Source organism: Indicator indicator, chromosome 4, assembly GCF_027791375.1.
Source record: "Indicator indicator isolate 239-I01 chromosome 4, UM_Iind_1.1, whole genome shotgun sequence".
Lineage (NCBI taxonomy): Eukaryota > Metazoa > Chordata > Aves > Piciformes > Indicatoridae > Indicator > Indicator indicator.
Window position 1 is genome coordinate 40,810,244 of NC_072013.1, and position 25,000 is coordinate 40,835,243.

Sequence of the window (25,000 nt, forward strand, 5' to 3'; positions counted from 1 at the left end):
ACAGAGTACATTAACAGTAAAGTAAAATAAATAAGGTGTTTATTAAGCATGAAACAGTTCTAAAAAGCATGGTATACGTAACTAATAGTTTCCCTAAGGAAGGCAAAAAGAGACATTGTGGACACAATGAACTGGACATATTTTTTTCTTCTTTTTTTTTTTCCCCAGTTAGCAATAAATGAGTGTAATTAAAATACTGCTAAAAGTACAGTTTGTTTATTTGAAAATAAGACATGATTCAAACTTAAACGTGTTTAGCAGATTGGTAGAGAGTCTTAATGTTACTTCAATCTTCATCAATAAATGTTCACTGCAAATCTGGTTTTTATTGCATACCCTACTTAAAAAAAAAAAAAATGCCCCAATGTTACTGTCCACAATTATATTTCAAGGTTCTTAAAGTAAACAAAGGAAGAAGCCTGTTTGCCATTCCTAGGTTGATATCCAGCTAAGAGAGCATGAGTTTAGGGATAATTCCATTATCATTTATAAGTTATCCAGGAAGTAAACACGTGTGTGCATATATACATCAACATATATATACCAAGAATTAATCTGTCTACAAACACACCAGCTTGTAGCCTTGCTGTTTGTTAAGAAAACCAAAGCTTTAAGAGACTCTTTTAACAAGATACTTTGCTTTCATCAGAGCTTTTAAAGAAAGAACAACAAAACCAATTAAAAGAAGAAAAAAATGTTGGGGTTTTTTTTTCATTCAATTTACCAATTTCTAGCAAGAGTTAAGATACCTATGGTTATGGGTGTATATATGTGAATGAACGAATAAATCCTTAACCCACCATATCTTTTTCTCCAGTTTGCAAGCTGTCACCCGTGAAAAGTATGGTGTAGATGGTAGGATGATACTGTACCTGATTGGCTCTGGAGGTGGTCATGGGATCAGATGGAGAGGACTTGGTGGTAGTTGGGGAAGATGGCAATGTCTGGGAACAAAGCAGTTCAGGAGCAAATCAACCTTTACAAGCCTTAGACTGAACAGTTAAAAAAAATAAACAAACCAACAAAAGTAACATAACTAGAAAATTAAAATAAAGAAAAAATGCCCAAGACAAAAATCTTTCTCCTACTCATTGGAACTTAATGGAATTTAAAGTCAATTGGATAAATAATGCATGTAAATATGCATGCTTATGCATGTAAAAACAAATTCATGACTTGAAATCAAGATGGTGAACTCACATAAATACTCAAAAATATGCTGACCACGTGAGGAATACATTCTTTCCTCTCTCCTCCTCTTGGGGAAAATGAAGACTATAGTAAACAAAAATTCCAGCAAGTTCAATGAGCACACTAGAAAACAGTTATCAGTCTACAAACAAACAGGGCCAATGTCTGAAAGAAGTTAAGAAGCATTTACTTTGGCACTTTATAATGCACCATTCTATAGCACAGCCTATAGCCAGCAAACTGTGTTCCATATATTGCAACAATTACACTTAAGCTACTGAGTTGTGAGCAATACTCTAACTGCTAAAATATTCATTGAAATTTTTGGTTTTGTTTATTTTTATAAATCAAGAGGCAGGTGAAAAAATGTAAGCATCAATCTCGTGATGGATGAACGTGCAACTAATATCTCCACACCAAAATTGCTACAAGAGATATCTGAGATTAGCATTAAAAATGTTCATTTAGGTGAGCAAAGTTTAATAACTGGTCATCAGGCCTGTGTTCAAAATAAACACAAAAAATAATTAAGAGTCATATTTATTGATCACTTTTTCTAAATAATGTACATATGCTTAACATTAATTCTTGAACACATCCAAAAAAAAAAACCCAAACTAAAAAAACCAACCAAACCCCCCAAAACCAACCAACCAAACTCCCCTCCCCCACCCACCCACTGCTCTGGTTTAAATTTTTTTATATACATATTTCTCTTTTTCAATAATATAGATTCTGACAGAGTAACTCTTCTTTTTTTTTTTTTTTTTTTTGTAAATGTAGTAAGAATAGAAAACTCCAAATTCCCAAACATAACATACAATACTTATTTCAAGGGGTTTGACATCTTTTCAATATGTATATGTATATATATATATATATGTATTATAAAAGATCCCAAATGACACTACTTTTACTTGAAGAAAGAAGATGTTAAAATGCTATACAATGGTTTACCATATGGTCATAGAATTACTAAGCAAAACTATTTCAAAATAAATGAAGCAGAAAAGTTTCACACTTTCAGCAGTTCTGTTACTCACAACCATTGACAGTCCCTCCTAAAATAGGTATACACACTTTTGCACTAAAACTCTTAATACATATAAGAAAGCTGGGGCACTGTGAATGCATAAAGTCCTGTATTAGAAAAATAAGGGCTTGTACATATGCACACACAAATATTTTAGCTGTATGGTAAGTAGCAGGAAGATTCTTTGTTTGTTTGGTTTTTTCCCCAGTAATTTGTACACAAACAAGCAGCCAAAAATAGGAAAAAAAAAATCTTAAGAAACAGACCCTCATTTTTGTCTTTCCAACTTCTAGCTTATGCTATAGAACAATAAAACACAGAATAAAATGTATTCAGCTTATAGACATGTAAGCATCAACTGGGAATCTTTCAAGTGGCTGAAGTAAAAAAAAAAAACAAAACAAAACAAAAAAAAACAACCCCCAAACCCTACCCTGTATAGGACATTATTAAAAATGTGTGGCTTGGCAAAATCTTCTTGGTGAGCAGATGCTATAGAGTGTGAAAACTCCAGAAAATTATAAAGGCCTCTCCCATGTCTCTCTGTACAGAGTATGGGTTCAGACGTTAGGGTCTAAAACTAACTAGGAAAAGAAATGTCAGATTCTATGATAGCACAGGGCTAATCCTATTCAGTTATGGATTTATACTTCTGATTTTAGTGAGGTGATGCAGTATCTCTCTTACCAGTCTCTGGAACTGAAAGGAAACGGTTTTCATCATGGAAACTTAAAATTAATGGGAAACCAAAAACCAAAATCAAAACCAACCCCCCCCAAAAAAGCTGAAAACCCAAAACCCCAAAATAACCAAAACCTCAGAAAAACCTCAACCACAACAACAGAAAAACCTCAAAAAAACCTCAAGCACAACAGGAAAAAACAAAACAAAACAACAACAAACAACAAAACACCCAACCAAAAAAAAACCCAAACCAAACAACCAAAAAAAAAATCTCCACAAGCTCCCACCAAAGAGAATGGAAAACTCAACCATATCCTGATAGATTTCCTTTATTACAGCTATATATATAATTTTATACAGTTTATATACATGAAAACGATGAGGGGCTGTAACACCTCTACATCTGATAGGCTGAGGTTGTTCAGCCTGGAGAAGAGAAAGCTCCAGGAAGACCTAAGAGCCTTCCAGTACCTGAAGGGGACCTACAAGAAGGCTGTTTGGAAAGGCCTGCAGTGATCAGACAAGGGGCAATGGTTCGAAATTAGAGAAGAGCAGATTTAGGTTGGATGATAGGAACAAGTTCTTTACCATGAGGGGGGTAAACAGGCCCCATCCCTGGAGATATTCCAGGTCGGGATTCAGAAGGGTCTTGAGCAACATGGTCTAGTAGAGGATGTCCCTGCTTGACTGCAGGAGGGTTGGACTAGATGACCTTTGGAGGTCCTTTCCAACCCAAACCATTCTATGACTCTATAATTGGTTTTGGGTTTTATATCTATACATATATATAAAAAAGTACAGATATATATGTGTGTGTGTGTGTGTGTGTGTGTATATAAACAGACAGCATGTTGTAAAAATTCAAGACTTCTCATGATTCTGCATAATTCTAGAGACACATTAATTTATGGAGAAACATCTGTTTATTTCTTCAATATGAAAGTAATACAACGTAGTTGCTCAAAAATAAGAATAAAATTAAATAAAATAAAATGAAATGAAATAAAATGAAATAAAATGAAATGAAATAAAATTAAATAAAATAAAATGAAAGAAAATAAAATGAAAGAAAATAAATAAAATAAAAGTAAATAAAATAAAAGTAAGTAAAATAAAAGGAAATAAAATAAAAGCAAACAAAATAAAATAAAATGAAATAAAATAAAATAAAATTAAAGAAAATAAAATAATAGGAAAAAAGAAAAGAAAAGAAAAGAAAAGAAAACAAAATGAAATAAAATAATAATAATAAGAAGAAAAAGAAACAGAAGTAGTTGGATTTTGCATTGGATTTCCACTGTCTGTTAAGTAATTTATTAATACAGTCTCAATTTCCTTGCAAGAACTTCTAGGCAAAATTACTTCTTAAAGAAACTTGGACAGAGCTCAACAATTTTGATTTATTCCACAGCACAGAATATATTTTTAAAGAATTTGGCAAGTGTTTTGCATTAGGCAAGCACTTGAATTTAGTAGTTATTAAGCTTCTGGGAATGAGATGCATAAAGTGATTAGAAATCATAAGATTAATTTGCATTACAGAGGTTTGTGGGGTTTTTTGACACACTTCTTGAGACTGAAACCCACATACAATAAATGAGGCTTTCCTGGAACTAGTGATGGGGTGTTAGAAAATAGTCAAAATTTCTACCACACATCACATCATGGATTTTTTTTTTTTTTTACTTTTTTTTTTCCATTATATCTTGAATAGTACAGTGCAAGGTATGATGAAATTAGTGGTCTTTGGTTTCTCCAGTATTATTTCCTATCTGGGTACATATGAGACAAGGAATGGAAGGTATGTGAGTGTCGTTTGCTTTTGCTTTTGAGATGTTTTAAGCAAACCAATTTCAAGTAACAAAAAAAGGAGCTTAATTTTAGAAATCAAATGCAGCTGGAGTCATACTTGAGTTGCAGTATTTTCTGAAAGTACAAGAAAATACTTCTTCCTTGTCTGGCACACAAGAATTGCTTATACCTTGTTATGCACACAAGAATTGCTTATACTGTGAGAGATGTCTCTCAAGCTGCCCAACATACTAAAGGGTGCAGGGTGTGAAAGCATCACACTTCCATGCTTCATCCTTTTCAGAGACGATGCAGCTGTAGCTGCATCACATCAGTACAGAATACACCTGCTCCATCTGAAGAGTGTGCTGGGTGATAGGTTGGACTTGATGATCACTGAGGTCTTTTCCAACCTTGCTGATTCTATGAACATTCTATGAACACAAAAGGCCTCCGAGCCCAGTTCCTATGTATAAATGACTGAAATCACACCCTATCTAAACTATCACCCTATCTATACTAAAATTTATACTAAATCCACACTAAACTATACTAAAAATTAAAATAACACCCTATCTATACTAAAATTTATACTAAATCTATACTAAACTATACTAAAATTTAAAATAACACCCTATCTATACTAAAATTTGTACTAAATCCGTACTGATCTATACTAAAATTTAAAATAACACCCTATCAATACTAAAATTTATGCTAAATCCATACTGATCTATACTAAAATTTAAAATAAAACGCTATCTATACTAAAATTTATACTAAATCCATACTAATCTATACTAAAATTTAAAATAACACCCTATCTATACTAAAATTTATACTAAATCCATACTAATCTATACTAAAATTTAAAATAACACCCTATCTATACTAAAATTTGTACTAAATCCATACTAATCTATACTAAAAATTAAAATAACACCCTATCTATACTAAAATTTATACTAAATCCATACTGATCTATACTAAAATTTAAAATAACACCCTATCTATACTAAAATTTATACTAAATCCATACTGATCTATACTAAAATTTAAAATAACACCCTATCTATACTAAAATTTATACTAAATCCATACTGATCTATACTAAAAATTAAAATAACACCCTATCTATACTAAAATTTATACTAAATCCATACTGATCTATACTAAAATTTAAAATAACACCATATCTATACTAAAATTTATACTAAATCCATACTGATCTATACTAAAAATTAAAATAACACCCTATCTATACTAAAATTTATACTAAATCCATACTGATCTATACTAAAAATTAAAATAACACCCTATCTATACTAAAATTTATACTAAATCCATACTAATCTATACTAAAATTTAAAATAACAACCTATCTATACTAAAATTTATACTAAATCCATACTGACCTATACTAAAATTTAAAATAACACCCTATCTATACTAAAATTTATACTAAATCCATACTAATCTATACTAAAATTTAAAATAACACCCTATCTATACTAAAATTTGTTCAATACTTACACCTTAGATAAAAAGTATGGTGCTGAGACTGTTATTTCTCAGTACCTATTAGTGTATTTATATAGAGAAGAGTCAAAAAGAAAAGGCAGAAAATGAATACCATTTGAAAACAGAGCTAGAGACATAAAAGCAGGTAAAAGATATAATTTAAATGTGAAGATGAAACCACATTTACAACCTATAGATTTCCAGTTTCTCACTACAGGGTTTTCCAAACAAAGGAAATCTCGATAGCAACACGCTAAATTACAATTAATATTAAGTTAATACCGAGCTTCAGCCTTGTATATATCAATAGCAGTGCTTTCAAAGTCACTGAAATTAACATGATGACAAAACTAATTTGCCTAAGCCAGTGTCTTAATGTGGTCTAAGAAAAGGTGTTATGCTTTTTTGAGTGGGATTAAATGGTTGAATGACTTCTGCAGCTAAAAGGAGAAGCAGCAAGCACTGCAGTGCCCTGTTGTGCTGAACAACACAAAAGATTGACTTAATAGACTTTCAACAGTATCAGATATGAGCCTTCCTAAACAGACTACTTCCTGTGCTAAACATACTGAGTTTTCTTTTCGTCTGCTGTGAACTCTGGCACTTGAGTCTCATCTCGGTTGTAACTACAAATGCACAAGGTTTCAAAAAATCAGTTTTGGAAAAAGAAATAATCAAGGATTAATAATTTATATACAACAGGCTAATGGCATCAATGATCTAATTTTACTGGTAAAGAACAAATAAAATACAGTCTGTTGATATTTCATCCTCTTTGCATTTGGTTTTGCCTTTGTGTAGAAGAATAAGCAGGGCACGGGGCAATGCAAAAAAAGACTAGGAAAATGAGCATATATAGATGAAATGCTTACTTATAGGTGCTTATAGAGGTAATTTATCTGCATTTATAAACTCTTCAGCACCTGTCTTTGGAAAATGAAAGAAGTTTTTTAAGTATGATAAAAAAAGAAAGACTACCTTGCATTCAGACAAGGGGTAGAAGGGGTATAGAACTTAAAAGCAAACCAGCAGGTATCATCTGGATCATCAGAGCAACTCTGGATGAAGGGAATGATTTAGGATGAAGATTACCAGGGACAAAGAAGAATCAGGATTTTTTTTTTTCCCCTGAAAACTTGTTACAGTAACACAGAACCACTACAAGATCTAGTGCTGTTATATAGAAATATGAAAAAACTCAGGTAACCAGACCTAGGTATCAAAACATATAAGAAGATATGGCTCAAAGATTCATGTCCAAAAACCCCAGGTCTTAGAAGGAAAGAATATGTCACATTTTGATTCTGAGTTACTATGGGATTTGGAAAAATTATCACCAAACATGAATTTTCTTAAGAATCAGAACACTACTGGAAAATGCTGAATGCTGCTGTTCATCCCACAACAAAATCTATTCACATTCCACTTGTGAAGGACATACAATGAAGAGTTGATCATCAGCTACAGAGCTAACCAATGTTTTGCATATATATTGAGATTATATCCAACACTGGTGAAATAAACCAGAAAATTAAAACAGTGATCAGGCACTGGAATGAAGTCAAGGGCACACAAAACCCAGGACATATTATACATGTTCTATGGCATGCTGAAGTTTTGGGATGGGATCTAATGGTAGTTCCAGTTTGGTTTTTTGTCCTCGTAACTTGTAAACACACCTTGGTATTCCTTGCAGAATGGTAGCTGGTGTGACTTTTTTCACCCAGTTTCAAAGGTGAGAAAAGTTTATGAGAAATTGTTGACTAGATTAAGGGACACAGTGATCTACAAAAATAATTTGTTATTGTTTACCTCAAATGAAAAATATTTGGGTGTTTAGTAAGGTTCATCTAGGTGAGAGACTTTTGCCTTAAATGGATGACAAAAACAAAAAGAAAAGATCAGTCAGAATGGAGGAGCATTAAAGAAACCAGTGAAGGTTTCTTAAGGAAGGATGGACTTTGGGGCATTGGTAGACAAAAGCCTGAATGTAAGCCACCAGTGTGTGCTCACAGTATAGAAAGCCAACCACATTCTGGGCTGCATCCAAAAAAGTCTATCTAGGAGGTCTAGATGTGATAGTTCCCTGTTACTCCACCCCGGTGAGACCCTACCCGAAGTACTGCATCCAGCTCCAGAGACCTCAGCACAAGACACACTTAAAACTTTTGGAGTAAGTCCAGAGTAGGACCATGAAGATGATCAGGGGGTTGGAGGACCAGAGGATAGGCTGAGACAGTTGGGGCACCAAAAGAGAAGGCTGAAAGAGGGTAGATTTAGACTGGACATGAAGAAATTTTTTACAGTGAGAGAGGTGAGAAACTGGAGAACAGGTTGCCCAGAGAAGCTGTGGATGGCCCTTCCTGGAAGCGTTCAAGGCCAGGTTGGATAAGGCTTTAAGCAATCTGATTTAGACAAACGTGTCCCTGCACAGGGCAGGGGGTTGGAACTAGATGATCTTTAAGGTCCCTTCTAATGAGAACCATTCTATGATTCTATGAAGTCTACTGAGTCATAAGTTTGAAAAACTTACACCCTGTATTTTAAAAATCAAAGCCAATATTTTCAGATCTGTATTCCTAAGGTCAGGTTCCACTTAAGCACTTTGAAGTAGTTTTTATTTAAAAATTAAGACTGTTTCACTTTCATATTTGTTTTAATCAGCATTTCTGAAGTAAAAGTAGCCATTTTCACTGGAAGAATATGAATTTATAAATCTGAAGTTCAGGCACTCAGTTTTGTAGACTTTGAATACAATGTCTGTGACCATGGTTAACAAAGAGAGGTTAAAGACTTATGACAGGTTAATTATCTAATGGAAAAGCTGAAATGAAACTGGCTTCAGTGAAAACATTAATTGGGATTTTTATATGGTGAAGCTTTACTCCTGGTTTTCAAGGATGAAATTGTGAAACCTTTGCCCGTACTTCAATAGCTAAACATTTCATAGAATCATAGAATGAATCAGGCTGGAAAAGATCTCAGAAGGTCAAATAAGGCAAAGAAGGTTAGCTATAAGTTCATACAGCTTTCCTTCCATATCATGCACAGTTCTGCAATGGTCATTGCTGATTCCATCTGTTTCCTGGACAGGCTGCTACAACATCTGTTACCTGTAAAACAACTGAAAGAGGGAAGGAAAATTCAACTAGCGTACAAAGAAGCTGCAATAGTTTCTGCAGAATGTGATGTGATGTGATGTGATGTGATGTGATGTGATGTGATGTGATGTGATGTGATGTGATGTGATGTGATGTGATGTGCTAAGACCCCATTACGAAGCCTTTTCAGTTGTTCATAGGAGCTGCTATTCATCTAGAGGTGAAATTTAAAGCTTTGTATGCTAAATTACAAAGCCAAACCAGCTCAGGCTCCTGTCCACTTTATCAAGGCTGTATTCTGTTCTCCTGGCTCACAATGCATGTCTGAAAGAGTCACTGCAGACGCTTCAGGTAATGAAGAGAGAAAAGAGAGGTTAGGTGCTCAGAGAAGGTGTTCTAAGAAGTAGAAGGGCACAGGAATTAGTTGTTTACTATAGAATGCTACCTAGAAACAGCAGATGGTTGGCATCTGTGAAGAGACTACCTATGTTATGTAGAGATAAAAGATGGAATCCTTTTCCAATTAAATAGCTATCAGATCTGCTGGAAGGAGAGAACTGCCTGCTATGTACAGATAAATGTATAGGATTTGCAGGTGTGGAAAGATGTAGTGAAAAAGGCTCGAAAGGAATCAGGTAGACTTGTTTGCAAATCTTCTGAAGCTTAAAAAGATGAATTTAGAGAGACCAGAATGTTTGGATAGTGACTTCCATTAGTAAGGAGAAATGCCAGGCCAGACTTAGCCTTCATGAGTTTCCCGAAGACAGAAAGTGCTGAACTCAGTCAGCAAAAGGGCTTAGCAATTGCTCTTCATTGAAACTGCAGCCAGAAGATATCATCCTTCCTAGCTCAGTTCTTTGAGGCAAATGTTGGCAAAGCAGCCCAGGACAAAGAAATGAGAAGAGAGAAATGAGAGCTGCATGTTCAGATGGATGTGGATGGCATTGCAAGGCTTCAACTACAGGTACCACCATTCATGGGGAGAAAACTACCTTTGGGGTTTTTTTAGTAGAAACGGCCAGAAAACCAACAGAAATATCTTCAAAGTTCCTCATGAAGGTGAAGTTTATTATTTCAAATCAACCCTTGATCTCAGATGCAGTCTGTTCTCCTCAGTCTGCAACATGATACTTCCGGTGCCAAAATTCTGGAGTAATACTCCAAGGCAGGAAGAGCCATGTAAAATTCGTGTCAAATAAGAAATGTTAATTAATAAGGCTTATTTTTGCCAAGTCCAAAATGACTTCTGTTATACATCCTGAACACTTTAACAAAATTGTGACCTGTCTGCTGCTAAAAACAAAACAGCACCACTAGACTTCTAGACCACAATTACCTGTTATAAAATATCCCCTTAATTTTTCTTAATGGAAGCATTCTATCTGTCATTAATACACAGGATATTCTGACACTGGAGGACACATTACTTCATTGTGAACTCTAAGAACTAAGCTAATAATTTTACTTTTTTTTGGTAGAAACAATGGGTTTTAGATCCATTGACTTTATCGTATACAATGCTGCTTCACTAAAAGAGAAGTTAAACAATTCTTTATGGTTAAAACTGCTCAACATAGGCACATCTCCAAATCTTTGTAGCCATATGAATACACACCTGTATGTACACAGGTAACATATTAAAATTTTAAGATGTAGAGCAATGTATTAGAATTTTAAGATGTAGAGCCAGTCACTAAATCACAGCAGTGAGAGTCATACATTTTATTCAGTCTGTGTCTTGACTTCACTAGCAGCATCTGTGTTCACTAAGTCATCCCTCCAGAGTATAACAGAAGATTCCAAACCTGGAATTGTTTGAAAACAAACAAAACCCAACAAACCCAAACCAACCAAACTGGGGAAAAAAAAAAACAAAACCAACCAAACAAAACACACAAACAAAACAAAACCGAAACAAAACCAACCCAAAACCACAAAACAAACAAAAAAATAAAAACCCTCAAAATATCAACAAGTTTGCAAGTAAGTTTTCTGAAGCAATACTGTGGACAGAGAAGCTAAAATAACTTTTGATACAAGACTGGAAGGGGTTAGGCATATCACTAAGCAGCTCTGTAACCCAGTTTCTCAGGATCTTATCTAAAACTTAGCTTCACTTATCTAAAACTTAGCTTCATTGCAAAGGGGAGCCCCACTTTTCATGGTAATAAAGAACACCCATTTCCCATGGGGTTAAGAAGTACTGGCATAAAAATCTACCATTTTCTGAGCAGAGAAGCCATTCAAAATGCAGATTGCTTCAGCTTGTTCTCTTCTCTCAGGCATAGTCATTGTCATGCCTAATAATTGAGAAACTTGACTCTATAAAATTGGGGCTTTTCCTTTTAGGAATTTCTTAGAAATGGTCTAGAGTATTTTGTATGTAGAAGTAGCACATACACAGGCTATAGCAGTAAATATTAGAAATCATATACAATGGCTTAGGCACAGTTCCATCCACCCAGTGCAGTTTGATCATTCCAAACTCATCCTGTTCAAACACATCTTCATATAAGCATTCTCTGTCACTATATACAAAGCAAAGTAATTGTACACAGTTACCAAATTACTTTATAAAACTTTAAAAAATCCTCCTAGCATAGAAGGAGAAAATAAACTTTTCCTATATAAGGCAGGTGAGAAACTAAAATCTATCCTATATAGCATAGAGAGACAGGAAAAGATTTTACTAAAGTTCACTTGTTTCTTTCTTCATCTTTTTCCTCATTCAATACAATGGAAACCAATTGAAGATCCCCTATGACACATATTTCACATTCACCTTACAGGGCAATTTGCTTTATTTGATTTTTTAATTAAAATTGTTCTGGAAGATGAAATAAGCTAAAGAATACTATACCAATAACAACTTGCAAATATATTTTGCATTGCCCCATAGATTTGGGGGGAAAAAGAAAAAAGAAAAAAAGAAAAAGAAGAGGCAAAAAGATGTCAAAAATACCATAAAAGTAAACTGTAGAAAACATCTCAAATAAATGATATTTTCAAGTTTTACAGGACAGGTTTTAAGTGTCTAAAAAAAAAAAAAAACCAGTTACCAGTTTTGATTTTATTTTATATACATAAAAGCAGGAAACAGTTAATCTGTGATTTTTAGCAACACTAAGGTTTTACAAAGAAGTTCATCATTCAAGCTTAAAATTCAGTGATCTCTGACTAAAACCTAGAAGTGTATTAGCACCTTATACAGGAAAGAAAAGTTTCTGAAAGAAGCACATTAAAGCATTGAAACTTAAAAAAAAAAAAAAAAACACCACTGTCTAAAGGAACTGCTGAGAACCATGGAACACAGAAGTACAAAGTAAAAGAGGACCAGCAAATTACTGAAGGGTAAAAGAACTTTTTCATAAAAGAACATGTTAATGTTGAGCCCTTGCAGCCTTTAAGCTTTAGAATTTCTAAGGAGCTGCTGTGGCTCTCTATTCCCCATCAAAAACTCACTTGTTTGATGCGGTCTGGATTAACAGTGGTCTGAGGCTGTAGAATGCTGACAGGCTCTGTCTTGGCCACGTTTTGAGGCATTTCTCGAATCTTCTCTGCAATGAAGCCATGAACTGCGTTTAGTGCTTCGACTGTTCCCTGGATCAGACACACCCGCTCTGTAGTACCTGCAAACACACAAAGAAGTTGATCTGAATGAAGGGGATTCTTCAAAGCCTCACAAAGTGCTTCTGTTGAATCATAGAATCATAGAATCATAGAATCAGTCAGGGTTGGAAGGGACCACAAGGATCATCCAGTTCCAACCCCCCTGCCATGGGCAGGGACACCTCACACTACAGCAGGCTGCCCAGAGCCTCATCCAGCCTGGCTGCAAACACCTCCAGGGATGGGGCCTCAACCACCTCCCTGGGCAACCCATTCCAGGCTCTCACCACTCTCATGGGGAAGAACTTCCTCACGTCCAGCCTGAATCTCCCCACTTCCAGCTTTATTCCATTCCCCCCAGTCCTGTAACTACCTGATAGCCTAAAAAGTCCCTCCCCAGCTTTCTTGTAGCCCCCTTCAGATACTGGAAGGCCACAAGAAAGTCAGCTTGGAGCTTTCTCTTCTCCAGACTGAACAGCCCCAACTCTCTCAGTCTGTCCTCATAGCAGAGGAGCTCCAGCCCTCTGCTCATCCTCATCCTGGTGACCCTTCTCTGGAAACCTTCCAGCATGTCCATATCCCTCTTGTAATAGTGGCTCCAGAACTGGATGCAGTACTCCAGGTGGGGTCTCAGCAGAGCTGAGCAGAGGGGGAGAATCATCTCCCTTGACCTGCTGGCCACACTTCTCCTGATGCAGCCCAGGCTCTGGGTGGCTTTCTGGGCTGCAAGTGCACACTGACAGCTCATGTTGAGCTTCTCATCCACCAGCACCCCGAAGTCCCTCTCCTCAGGGCTGCTTTCTAGCCAGTCCCTGCCCAGACTGGATTTGTGCTTGGGATTGCCTCAACCCAGATGCAGGACCCTGCACTTGGTCTTGTTGAACCTCATAGTGGCACAAAGACGGCAGTCGAGCAATCTCAGCAAAACTAACCAGCATCACCTCCAGAAACACACAAATGAAAGGAGAGATTTCCCAAACATGACCTACATATGGATCTGAGGATGGTGTTTATGCAGATTCTACAAACACAACTTTCCAGGCCAACCTGGACAAGGTCAGCAAATATGAGAAGCATGTACAGAACGCACATCTTTTCAGCTCTTTTGACCTAATTCTAGATTACTCTAAAATGCTGTATAATTTTTTTAGGTAACACAAGGTTGAACCTAATAGCCAGTTTTATGGAGACACTTGGAAAAAGATTTTGTAATGGACAAAGGAACTGCAAATACATTCAATTAGTGCAGGCAATGCTGGATCATTTCTCAAAACAGCTGAAGTTGTGACAGCAAGACCTTTTGAGGCCAACTGATGTCATAGATTTGAGTATCCACTTTACCTTGTCTAACCTTCCTACCTTACAACATCTCTGCAATAAGTGCAGTTACTTGAACACGCAGCATGTAAGCTGCATTTAATGTGATGAACAGGCAGAAATTATGAAAGCTCACATTTAATGTGATTTAGCAGTTAGAAATCAGGAAAGCTTGCACCAAGAAAGCAGTCAATCCCTCACAAATTGCATCTCAAGAACTGCTGTTGAAAGCTATGCTGAACACTGGTCATGCAAGATGCCCAGACTCCACACAACACCCCTCTAAGTAACCACTAGAACTAAGTTCTAAGGTCATAGGGAAGTATTCTATACCTGCCAAACAGGTCTGATCAGTGAAATATGCACAACATGTGTTCTAGTATTCTATGTCTAAAAATACCAGGCCATTTGTGGTAATGAAGCAGAGGAGGAGATATTTTCCCACCCTAGTAACTTCTAACTACAAGGCAGATGCTTAAGAAAAAGAGGCCCTAAAAATATTCTTCATTTTCAAACCCTGCAGCAAAGTGTAACCCTCTGTTTCTTGTGACTTCAGTTTAGAATGGTTTCAGTTCTAACTGTTCTGGTCTGCTCTGCGTCATTTTACTTAACCCTCCTCTCTACTTTGATGCACATTCTTCAGGCCACTCTCTTACTAGAGCTGTCCCTCCCTCTCCCTGACATCACCATTACCTGGCTCCCACCTTTGATTTCATTGACTCTTATAACACAATTGCCTATCCCTGCAGGCTGGTGAAAGACAGTGCCACATTTCTCTTGTCATTTGTATGCTACCTCATAGATTTTGCAATTCTATGCAGATTCCCAACACTAAAGCTTTACTAAAGCTTTACTCATGATTCTTTAGAAACACATAAACAAACCCTTCATTGCCACATAACCCTTTAAGTGAAACGTGTTACAAAAACCACACCGGTCTCTCTTCGTTTGTTTTCTTAATTGAAAGCACCTAGAAGATGGCTACAGATAGATGCAGAATTGTGGGAAAATACTTCATTTATCTTTAGTGACTAGAGTGGTTTCATTTATCATTGTAGAAGTCGTGTTCTTCCCACAGGCTGCGTGTTGTGGTGTTTCCAGGTGACACCAAGACGAGAAGACTCTTGTTGTGAAAGGCAAAAGCATTTATTGCCTATGTAACTAAGCAAAGTACTAAGCACAAGCAAAAGCAAAGCAAGAGCCTAAGCATAAGCCAAAGCCAAAGCCTCCTACTCTGTTACGTAGTCAACTTATATACTTTTCTAATACAGAGCTGCCACATCCCAACTGGCTATCCTTTCACTGACATGGGTCCAAGCAAAGCATACAATAGGTTAATACTGACAAACAAGCTTCTCAACATATCCAGTCAACTTCTGCCTAGCCTTTCTCTTCAGTTACAAGGTGTTTACATTCTTTCCAACTCCAAGACAAAACATAGCCTTCTCAAAAGTTGTTCAAAGGTGTGCTGTCTTCCTACATCTACACGTTGGCTTACAGCTTGACGAGCCCTCCCTAGACACAGAATATAAAATACCCGGTATGGATCCCCAGCACACAAGTATGACGACGCTTGACTGCTACAATCCACATTCTGTTTTCCATATATCAAATCACTTAAATAGGTTCTGCAAAATCAGTTTTGATTGAAAACCCAAGACCTAACAGGAGGCAGGAAAAAAAGGAAACTTAAAAAAGGCAGCACTGAAGTTTCCTCTTTTGTTCTGCGGAAATACCCAAACGAGACAACCCAGATGCCCAAACGAAATTGATTTGAAATTGCATGTGGTAGAACACTTCCCCAAACACATCCTGCACGTTTCCAACATATTCCGTAATTTCTCAGCACCGTGGTTTTTACCTTCAAATAACAGTACAACATTTCTACTAATAAAAGAAACTCATTACATGAACTACCGTGATTTTAAGTGCATTCCTGAAAACATTAGCAATATGCCAGATACACATCAAGGCCAGCACATGTTTTGCTTCAAAATTAACAAGGCAGGAAGCAAAACAAAAAATTCAAGCCGTGGAATCACCAGGAAAATAAATATAATTTTCCCACATGTTCCTAGTAAATATTGACATGGTCACATAGGAATCTCTTCCAATGAAACAAAAAAATAAATAAAATCATTCACTCTACCTGAACAAATAGCAATGGCAATGTAATGATGTAGTGAACATTAAGTCTGCAATGATTTCTGAAATTCCCCCTCTTGTTTGCCCCCATTAACACTGTGCAATTTGCACAAAATCACAGGAGAAACGTGCCAGGGAAGCAAGCAACCTTTTCCCTAAAACTCCCTTCCTATTAATTTCATCTCTTTAGTAATATCCTGTTATCAGCTCATCTTAAGACATGCTCCTTAAAACTCTGCAACAGAGACTTTAACAGAACAGTGGAGCAACCTTAGTCATCCGAAAGAAAAACGTTTTTCATTAGTAAATGCTTCTTGTCTGCTACTGTGGGTGACCTCTGAAGATTAAATATTTCATTAGCTAAAGATGAAGCAGCACATTAAGAGCCCTGCCTGTTCATTAACTTAACTTATTCGTGCACATTTAAAATCTTTCAAAGGCCTTTTCCTTCAGAAACGTTATCAGGCAATGCTGAAATTCAACTTCGTGGAAGAAACTGCAGCAAAACTGGCAGGACAAGAAACAATTTTTTTTTTTTCTCTTGAAATATGTTCTTTTGAAATCAATTTTTAAAATATTATACAAGTATAACAGAAATTGTCATGCAAGTATCGTAATCGTTTTCTCAAGAAAAAAAGACTTTTAGAACACTTATGTCACAGAATTGTCAGGGTTGGAAGGAACATCAAGGATCATCCAGTTCCAACCCCCCTGCTGTGGGCAGAGACACTTCACATTAGATCAGGTTGCTCAGAGCCACATCCAGCCTGGCCTTAAACACCTCCAGGGATGAGGCTTCCACCACCACCCTGGGCAACCTGTTCCAGTGTCTCAGCACCCTCATGGGGAAGAGCTTCTTCCTAACATCCAATCTGAATCTACCCTCCCTAGTCCTATTGCTACCTGACACTCTAAAAAGTCCCTAACCAGATTTCTTGCAGGCTCCCTTCAGACAGATCACCATCAAAGTACAACTGATTTATTTTTTCCCCCCAAAACACTCCATCAAAAAATGTAGTTTAAGTGATATCAGTGGAAATCACTACAGAAAACAAAACTTGGTTCCTAAACAAAGCTTTCTTAATACTTTTTAAGTTTTTTTTTTCCCCTACTTGGCTTCCTCCTGCTTTTGCAAACGACTCCTGTGGTTTCTGCGTAAAGCAATCCAGCTCCAAGAAAATGCTCAGGGGAGTCTTTACGTGGTAGTATTAATTGTCTCCTAAATGATGAGATGTGATGTGGATTGATCAATGGAGCTAATGCAAGTGTTCTCTAGGTCAGCAGACAACACTCTGGAACAAAACACAGATCAGGTTACGTCCAAGCTACCCAAGCCCAATACAGAAAGCACTTAACAGGGATGACTACTGTCAAAACATCTGAAAGGAAAACAGTCAGTGCTAAAGAGGAGTTTCATTAGATTTGACACAAAGTGACTAAAGGGTATTTTACAATCTGTGTTGTCTTAGAAGGCACAATATAATCAAAATATGCTTTATGTCAGACTGCAGACCAAACACACTCCATGTGTTCAGCATGTATAAAAACCAGGATGCAGGGAATGGAAATCGCTGCTCCATGGAGAAACACAGCTGTGCACATTCCACACAGTGTAAGATTCAGTTTGAAGTGCATCACATAACAGTAGCACATTTTATTTGAGGTTTATGTCTAAAAAAGAAAAAAAAAAATAAGGGGGGTGGGGGAGGGCAAATGTGGGGGAAAAAAAAACAAGTGTGGAGAAATTGTCTAGAAGGAGAGTTGGGAATTGTGCTGTTGTCATGTTCCTTCACACAACTCTAATGGCTTTTCCCTCAAATAACAGAGTACAATAATTTAACAACAGTCACAGCTAAGAAAAACTGCCAGCCATATGCCCAACATCTATAACAATAACAAGAAAACAGCCCCCAAAAACCTATGAATCACTAAAGTTGGTGAAATTTCTGTAATTGTAAAAGCTTTTAGGCTCCATTAGTGTCTAAAATTAAACTGTCAGACTATTTCTCATTTTCAGTTAACAGTTGCATCCACTTCTTTTCTCACATTTCTGAGAACAAAAGCTCAGCCACCTATATGCTTACTTTTTCTTTGTGAAATGAGCTTCAAAATATGCACTTAAAATACAGATCTCATTTTTGAAACAGCTGACTTAGAGAAAGCCAAATAGTCAGCACCCTTTCACTGTACTCAATATAAAATTATTCTTCTTTTTAATTATTTATAATTCAAATTGGAGTTGGTGTCATTGTCTAAAACAAGTAGAAGAGAAGACAATCATAGTCATAGAATCCCAGAATTATAGAATGGTTTGTGCTGGAAGGGACCTCCAACAGTCATCTAGGCCAGTCCCTCCTGCACTGGGCAGGGACATCCTCCACTAGATCATGTTGCCCAGAGCCTTGTCAAGCCTGACCTGGAATATCTCCAGGGATGGAGCCTCAACTACCTCCCTGGGCAACCTGTTCCAGTGTTCCACCAACCTCATGGTAAAGAACTTGTTCCTAGCATCCAATCTAAATCTGCTCTTCTCTCATTTCAAACCATTGCCCCTTGTCCTATCACTGCAGGCATTTGTAAACAGTCCCTCTGCAGCCTTCTTGTAGCCCCTTTCAGGTACTGGAAAGCTTCTCTTAGTTCTTCCCAGAGCCTTCTCTTTTCCAGACTGAACAATCCCAGCTCCCTCACCCTGTCCTCATAGGAGAGGTGATCAAGCCCCCTGGAACTCTGCCACAGAAAATAACCAGTTGATAAGCAGGTGGTCACCATCCTTGTCCATTTAAAAAAAAACATTTAAAAATAATTTCTATCTCTTCAATCACAATGAAGTCCATGACAGATGTTTGCATGCGGCTGCAAAACATGATGCTACATCTGAGGTTGCTACAAGCACTTCATGCTTACTTCTGCTAAGTAATCCAAGTATTTGTATGAGCTCTAATTTTCTGCAACTAAAATGTGGTTTCTTTCCTCTTCTATCAGAATCACAATTCAATTTGCATGTGTATAATTTTTTTTTCTTATCAGAGAGGCAGAATATAATTGCACAAAACAAGCCTGCCTGTGTACTGTTGACATAAATGAGATTTCTTTTTTCTCTTTTAGTTTTAAAAAGCTACATCAGATTTTTTTGTTAGTTTTTAGGATGTATTTTTTGGAAAACTTTTCCCTTTTTTAACATGGAAAGAGATATACCATTGCATAAAATAGATTTTTTTTCTCTGCAGTTCCATGGAGGATAAAAAGATGAAACCATTAGCAGTCGTCAGGCATTTTAAAAGCAAGTGAACAAAAACTTGTCTGGAAATGTAGTAAGTAAGTTAGGTCTAAAAATTAACCGGCTTGAAACTTAAAAGTAAAGAAACAAATTTAAAAGTAAGCAAACAAAAACTTGTTTTGAAACCTAATAAGTAAGTTAGGTCTAAAAATTAAACAGCTTGCAACTTTATTTTCATCATTCATTTTAAATTCCACCTCCTTCAACTATCTAAAACTTTACTTCTAGGAAATATCTTTGGCAGCCACATTGCACTAATTTTATCAAGAACTTCAAAACAACAGACCATGAGGTTGTATTTTTTTTTTCTGCTCTCTTCTCTTCTCTTCTCTTCTCTTCTCTTCTCTTCTCTTCTCTTCTCTTCTCTTCTCTTCTCTTCTCTTCTCTTCTCTTCTCTTCTCTTCTCTTCTCTTCTCTTCTCTTCTCTTCTCTCTTCTCTTCTCTTCTCTTCTCTTCTCTCTTCTCTTCTCTTCTCTTCTCTTCTCTTTCTCTTCTCTTCTCTTCTCTTCTCTTCTCTTCTCTTCTCTTCTCTTCTCTTCTCTTCTCTTCTCTTCTCCTCTTCTCTTCTCTTCTCTTCTCTTCTCTTCTCTTCTCTTCTCTTCTCTTCCCTTCCCTTTCCCTTCCCTTCCCTTCTCCCTTCCCTCCCCTCCCCTCCCCTCCCCTCCCCTCCCCTCCCCCTCCCCTCCCCTCCCCTCCCCTCCCCTCCCCTCCCCTCCTCTCCTCTCCTCTCCTCTCCTCTCCTCTCCTCTCCTCTCCTCTCCTCTCCTCTCCTCTCCTCTCCTCTCCTCTCCTCTCCTCTCCTCTCCTCTCCTCTCCTCTCCTCTCCTCTCCTCTCCTCTCTCTCTCCTCTCTCCTCTCTCCTCTCTCCTCTCCTCTCTCTCCTCTCTCCTCTCTCCTCTCTCCTCTCTCCTCTCTCCTCTCTCCTCTCTCCTCTCTCCTCTCTCCTCTCTCCTCTCTCCTCTCTCCTCTCTCCTCTCTCCTCTCTCCTCTCTCCTCTCTCCTCTCTCCTCTCTCCTCTCTCCTCTCTCCTCTCTCCTCTCTCCTCTCTCCTTTCCTGATTTTAGACCACTAATGTACATCTTAAAACAACCAGGAGAATACTTGCTAGAAGATGCCACAGAATGCAAACATTTCTATGCTTACCAGGCACATATCTATATATGGCTCCCATTAAATTTCTAAGTGTTTGCTGGAAGGCTGACTCAATGTGTAAAAGTTCCACCATATTCATAGAAACAACCACTAAATGTTCGATGTGCTGCTGTATTTTGTGAACCTTAGCTGAAATATATTGGGGACCACACTGTACTCTTCAGAAAGGACTGTCTGGCATTTATATGACTCTCTTATTTTTATCAGGCTGTTACATAAATCTTAAAGAGCATTTGAAAACCTGAAATCACAAAGCATTACTACCCACCCAAGGTAATCCCAATCCATTCACTAATTAAATCTCCTTATATTTTTCCAGTGTACCATGCCAATGTCTTTGACACTGAAAGGGAAAACCTGACAGAGAAGACAAGGCTAAAATCTTAACTAAATGAAAGGCTGCACTACAAACTCTCATCAGCAGATTTGCATTAAGCTGTTTACTTGACAATTCACAGTCCAGCAGTCTACTAACCCTAAGATCCCATACATTTATTCTTGTGACCCATGATCAAATGGTCTGTAGAGGGGGTTTCCATGTAACCACCACTGCCTGCTTCAATCTGAACCTGATCTTGCAAAAGCTCCTATAAATCAGGACTGCACTTTTCCACCATTCCCAGGAAATGTAAAAATTGTCAACCATGTTCTTAACTTCAAAATGAGATTAACTTGTCCTTGCATATAAGCATTTTCTCTCTACATTTGAATAAAACCTCAGCAAATGAAACTCATACATAACAACTGTTCTTCAAACATATGAGCTGTAATTCATGACACGAAAAACTTTTGTTATATAAATGATGAAAAGTACACAGCCTTAAATGCAACACATACATACCCCACATACATGTGAAGTGGCATAGAAATCTCAACAAGACAGTTTTCTCCTTTAGTCCTGGTGCTGTTACCTTTATTTCTTGGAAGAGAACTAACTCACAGTCTCACAGTATATCAGAGGTTGGAAGGGACCTCCAGAGATCATCAGGTCTAACCCCCCTGCCAGAGCAGCATCACTTAGGGTAGTCTGCACAGGAATGCATCCAGGTGGGTTTGGAAAGGCTCCAGAGAAGGAGACTCCACAACCCCCCTGGGCAGCCTGTTCCAGTGCTCTGTCACCCTCACTGGAAAGAAGTTTCTCCTCATGTTGAGCTGAAATTTTCTATGTTCTAGTTTGAACCCATTGTTCCTTGGCTTATCACTGTGAACCACCCAAAAGAGCCTGGCCCCCTCCACTTGACACCCACCCCTCAGCTATTGATAGACATTGATCAGATCCCCTCTCAGTCTTCTCTTCTCCACACTAAACAGCCCCAGGGCTCTCAGTCTCTCTTCACAGGGGAGATGCTCAAGTCCCCTAAGCATCCTCATGGCCCTTCCTTGGATTCTCTCCAGCAGGTCTCTGTCTCTCTTGAACTGGGGAGCCCCAAACTGGACACAGGATTGCAGCTGTGGTCTCAGCAGGGCAGAGTAGGGAGGTAGAAGAACTTCCCTAGCTCTGCTGGACACACCTTGCTTGATCCATCCCAGGATCCCATTGGCTCTCTTGGCCACAAGAGCACATTGTTGTTCCAACTGGTCTTAATATAGAGCCTGTTTTCATACTCATCACAGACCGAAAGACATCTCTCTCCCTGAGCACACTTGATGGTCTAATACAGCTCCTAAACTGAAAAGGGAATATGAGCTGGTAGCAATTCTAGAGCACTGATGTTCTGCATTTTTTTTTCATCCAAGTGAAATGATTTTGTACAGAACACTTACACAAAGACAGAGTGAAACTTAGCCTTCCTATCCTAACACTTAAAATAGCTATTTTAACAGCAATTAAAATAGCTGAATAAAAAGAAAATATTGAAGGGAATCTATGAAATGGAAAAGAAGTAAATATCAACCTGTAAGAATCTTCCTGATACCTGGTACAAAACTAGGGCATCCTTAACTTTGATTTTAAGCTTCAAAATTACTGATTAGATGTTTCACTCAGGTTCCCTTTCAGAGAGAAATAAATGGTTTCCTTCAAAGTTTCATCTGCAATTACTCCTCCTGAAATCCTCATTATTAATGTTTTGTGCAGCAACGTTATACTTTCTATGAGTCAAGCATCTAATAAAAGAAGAACTGAGAATAAGTGCTCTATTTCTTGAAACACATGAATGTGATGATTAACAATCACATGCACCTATGCACATGGCTTGCTGAAATCTGCAAAAATACAGGTTTGAACTTGGGGTCCTCAGACATCAAGTCCTCTAGTATTTTCTTCTCAGGTGTTCAGCTTCAGCTCTGGTGAGGCCACACCTCGAGTATTGTGTCCAGTTTTGGGCACCTCAATACAAGAGAGATGTGGAGGTGCTGGAGCCAGGGCAGAGGAGGGCAAGGAAGCTGGGAAGGGCCTGGAAAATAAGTCTTATGAAGAGCAACTGAAGGAGCTGGGGATGGTTAGTTCAGAAAAGAGGAGGCTGAGGAGAGACCTCGTTGCTCTCTACAATTACCTGAAAGAAGGCTGTAGAAAGGCTTGGTGCTGGTCTCTTCTCACAGGTAATTAACAGAACCACAGAATCAGCCAGGCTGGAAAAGACCTCAGATCATCAAGTCCAACCTATTGCCTATAGAATTATGGAATCAATAAGTGTTAGAACAAGAGGGAATGACCTCAAGCTGTGACTGGGTAGGTTTAGGCTGGACATTAGGAAACATTTTTTCCCAGCAAGAGTGGTCAGGGATTGGAATGTGCTGCCCAGGGAGGTGGTTGAGTCCCCAAGCCTGGCTGTGTTTAAAAGTGGTTTGGATGTGATGCTTGGGGATATTGTTTAGGGGTGAGCCTTGTAGAGTAGGGTTCTGGGTGGGACTTGGTGATCCTGAGAGCTTATTCCAACCTGAATGTTTCTGTGATTCTGTTCACAGGAAGCCTTAGCAGCCTTAGCAGAAGACTCTAACTGTTGAACCCATTGATAACATGTCTTTTAGTTGTGGCATATGGATAGCCATGCATTATGTATGTGCAGATACATATTCATCCCTATGTGTATACACCAGTTGTTCTGGCTGAACATCAGCCAGCAGTGTGCCCAGGTACCCAAGAAGGCAAACAGCATCCTGGCCCAGATCAGAAACACTGTCCAGCAGTAGGGAAGTGCTGGCACCTCTGTACTCAGCACTGGTGAGGACACAGCTTGAGTACTGGGCACCACAGTATGGGAAAGACATTGAGGTGCTGGAGTGTGCCCAGAGAAGAGCAAGGAGGCTGGAGAGGGGTTTGGAGGGTGTCATATGAGGAGCAGCTGAGGGAGCTGGGGTTGTTTAGTCTGGAGAAGAGAAGGCTGAGGGGAGGTCTTATTGCTCTCTACAACTACCTGAAAGGAGGCTGGAGTGAGGCTGGTGTTGGTCTGTTGTCCCAAGTAACCAGTGGTAGGGTAAGAGGAAATGGGTTTAAGTTGTGCCAGGGGAGATTTAGATTGGACATAAGGAAAAACTTTGTAACTGAGAGAGTGGTGAGGCATTGGAACAGGCTGCCCAGGGGGGTGGTGGAGTCACCATCCCTGGAGATGTTCAAGAAGCTGCAGATGTGGCTCTTCAGGATAGAGTTTAGTGGTCATGGTAGTTGGGTTGTGGTTGGACTCAATGATCCTAAATATCTTTTCCAACCTTAGGGATTCTATGATGCTAATTCACACATTCATGTGAACTGAATCAAAGAAAAAAAAAATCTGTAAAACTATGAGTTCTCAGTTATAAGAAAACTTTTAGTTTTACAGTCAGTTTTGCTATAGTCACAAGAATCCAGGTTTAAGAAACAGATTATTCTCATCTGAGAGAGAAACCTAGGAAATTAAAAGATTAAAATTAAAGGGGGAAAAAAAAACCCACACCAAACCTCCTACTTATTAAAGGCTTAGAAGGGATGATGAGTCATCTTACAAAGCAAACAATCCCTGGAATATAAACCATTTGTTGGACACCAGCTAAGGATATGATGATCATTTCCCCAAAATTGTATTATATAAAAAGAGGTGAGGAATTACTGATTATTATTAATATACTGTTATGTGTAAGGCAGGAAACAAGGATTAGAACTCCTTTTCTTTGCTGAAGAGTCAGTCATTAAAAAACCCTGTAGATTCCACTGCAAAAGAAATGTCTCCAAAACTAAAAGCAAAGGCCAGAGATTTTATCTTG

At 37.9% G+C, this 25,000-nt stretch overlaps 1 protein-coding gene across 2 annotated transcripts in view; it reads right to left on the reverse strand.

Moving 5' to 3' along the window:
- Positions 1 to 25,000, reverse strand: part of NOVA1 (NOVA alternative splicing regulator 1) — a 173,392-nt gene that overhangs the window by 27,046 nt on the left and 121,346 nt on the right. The window contains exons 3-4 of one of the 2 annotated variants that reach the window (XM_054400192.1): positions 12,784 to 12,950; positions 873 to 944 (exon numbers count right to left, since the gene is read on the reverse strand). In XM_054400192.1, coding sequence (XP_054256167.1) covers positions 873 to 944; positions 12,784 to 12,950 — 239 coding nt within the window. The remainder of the gene's footprint in view (positions 1 to 872; positions 945 to 12,783; positions 12,951 to 25,000) is intronic. The other variant, XM_054400193.1, reaches the window with a different exon arrangement.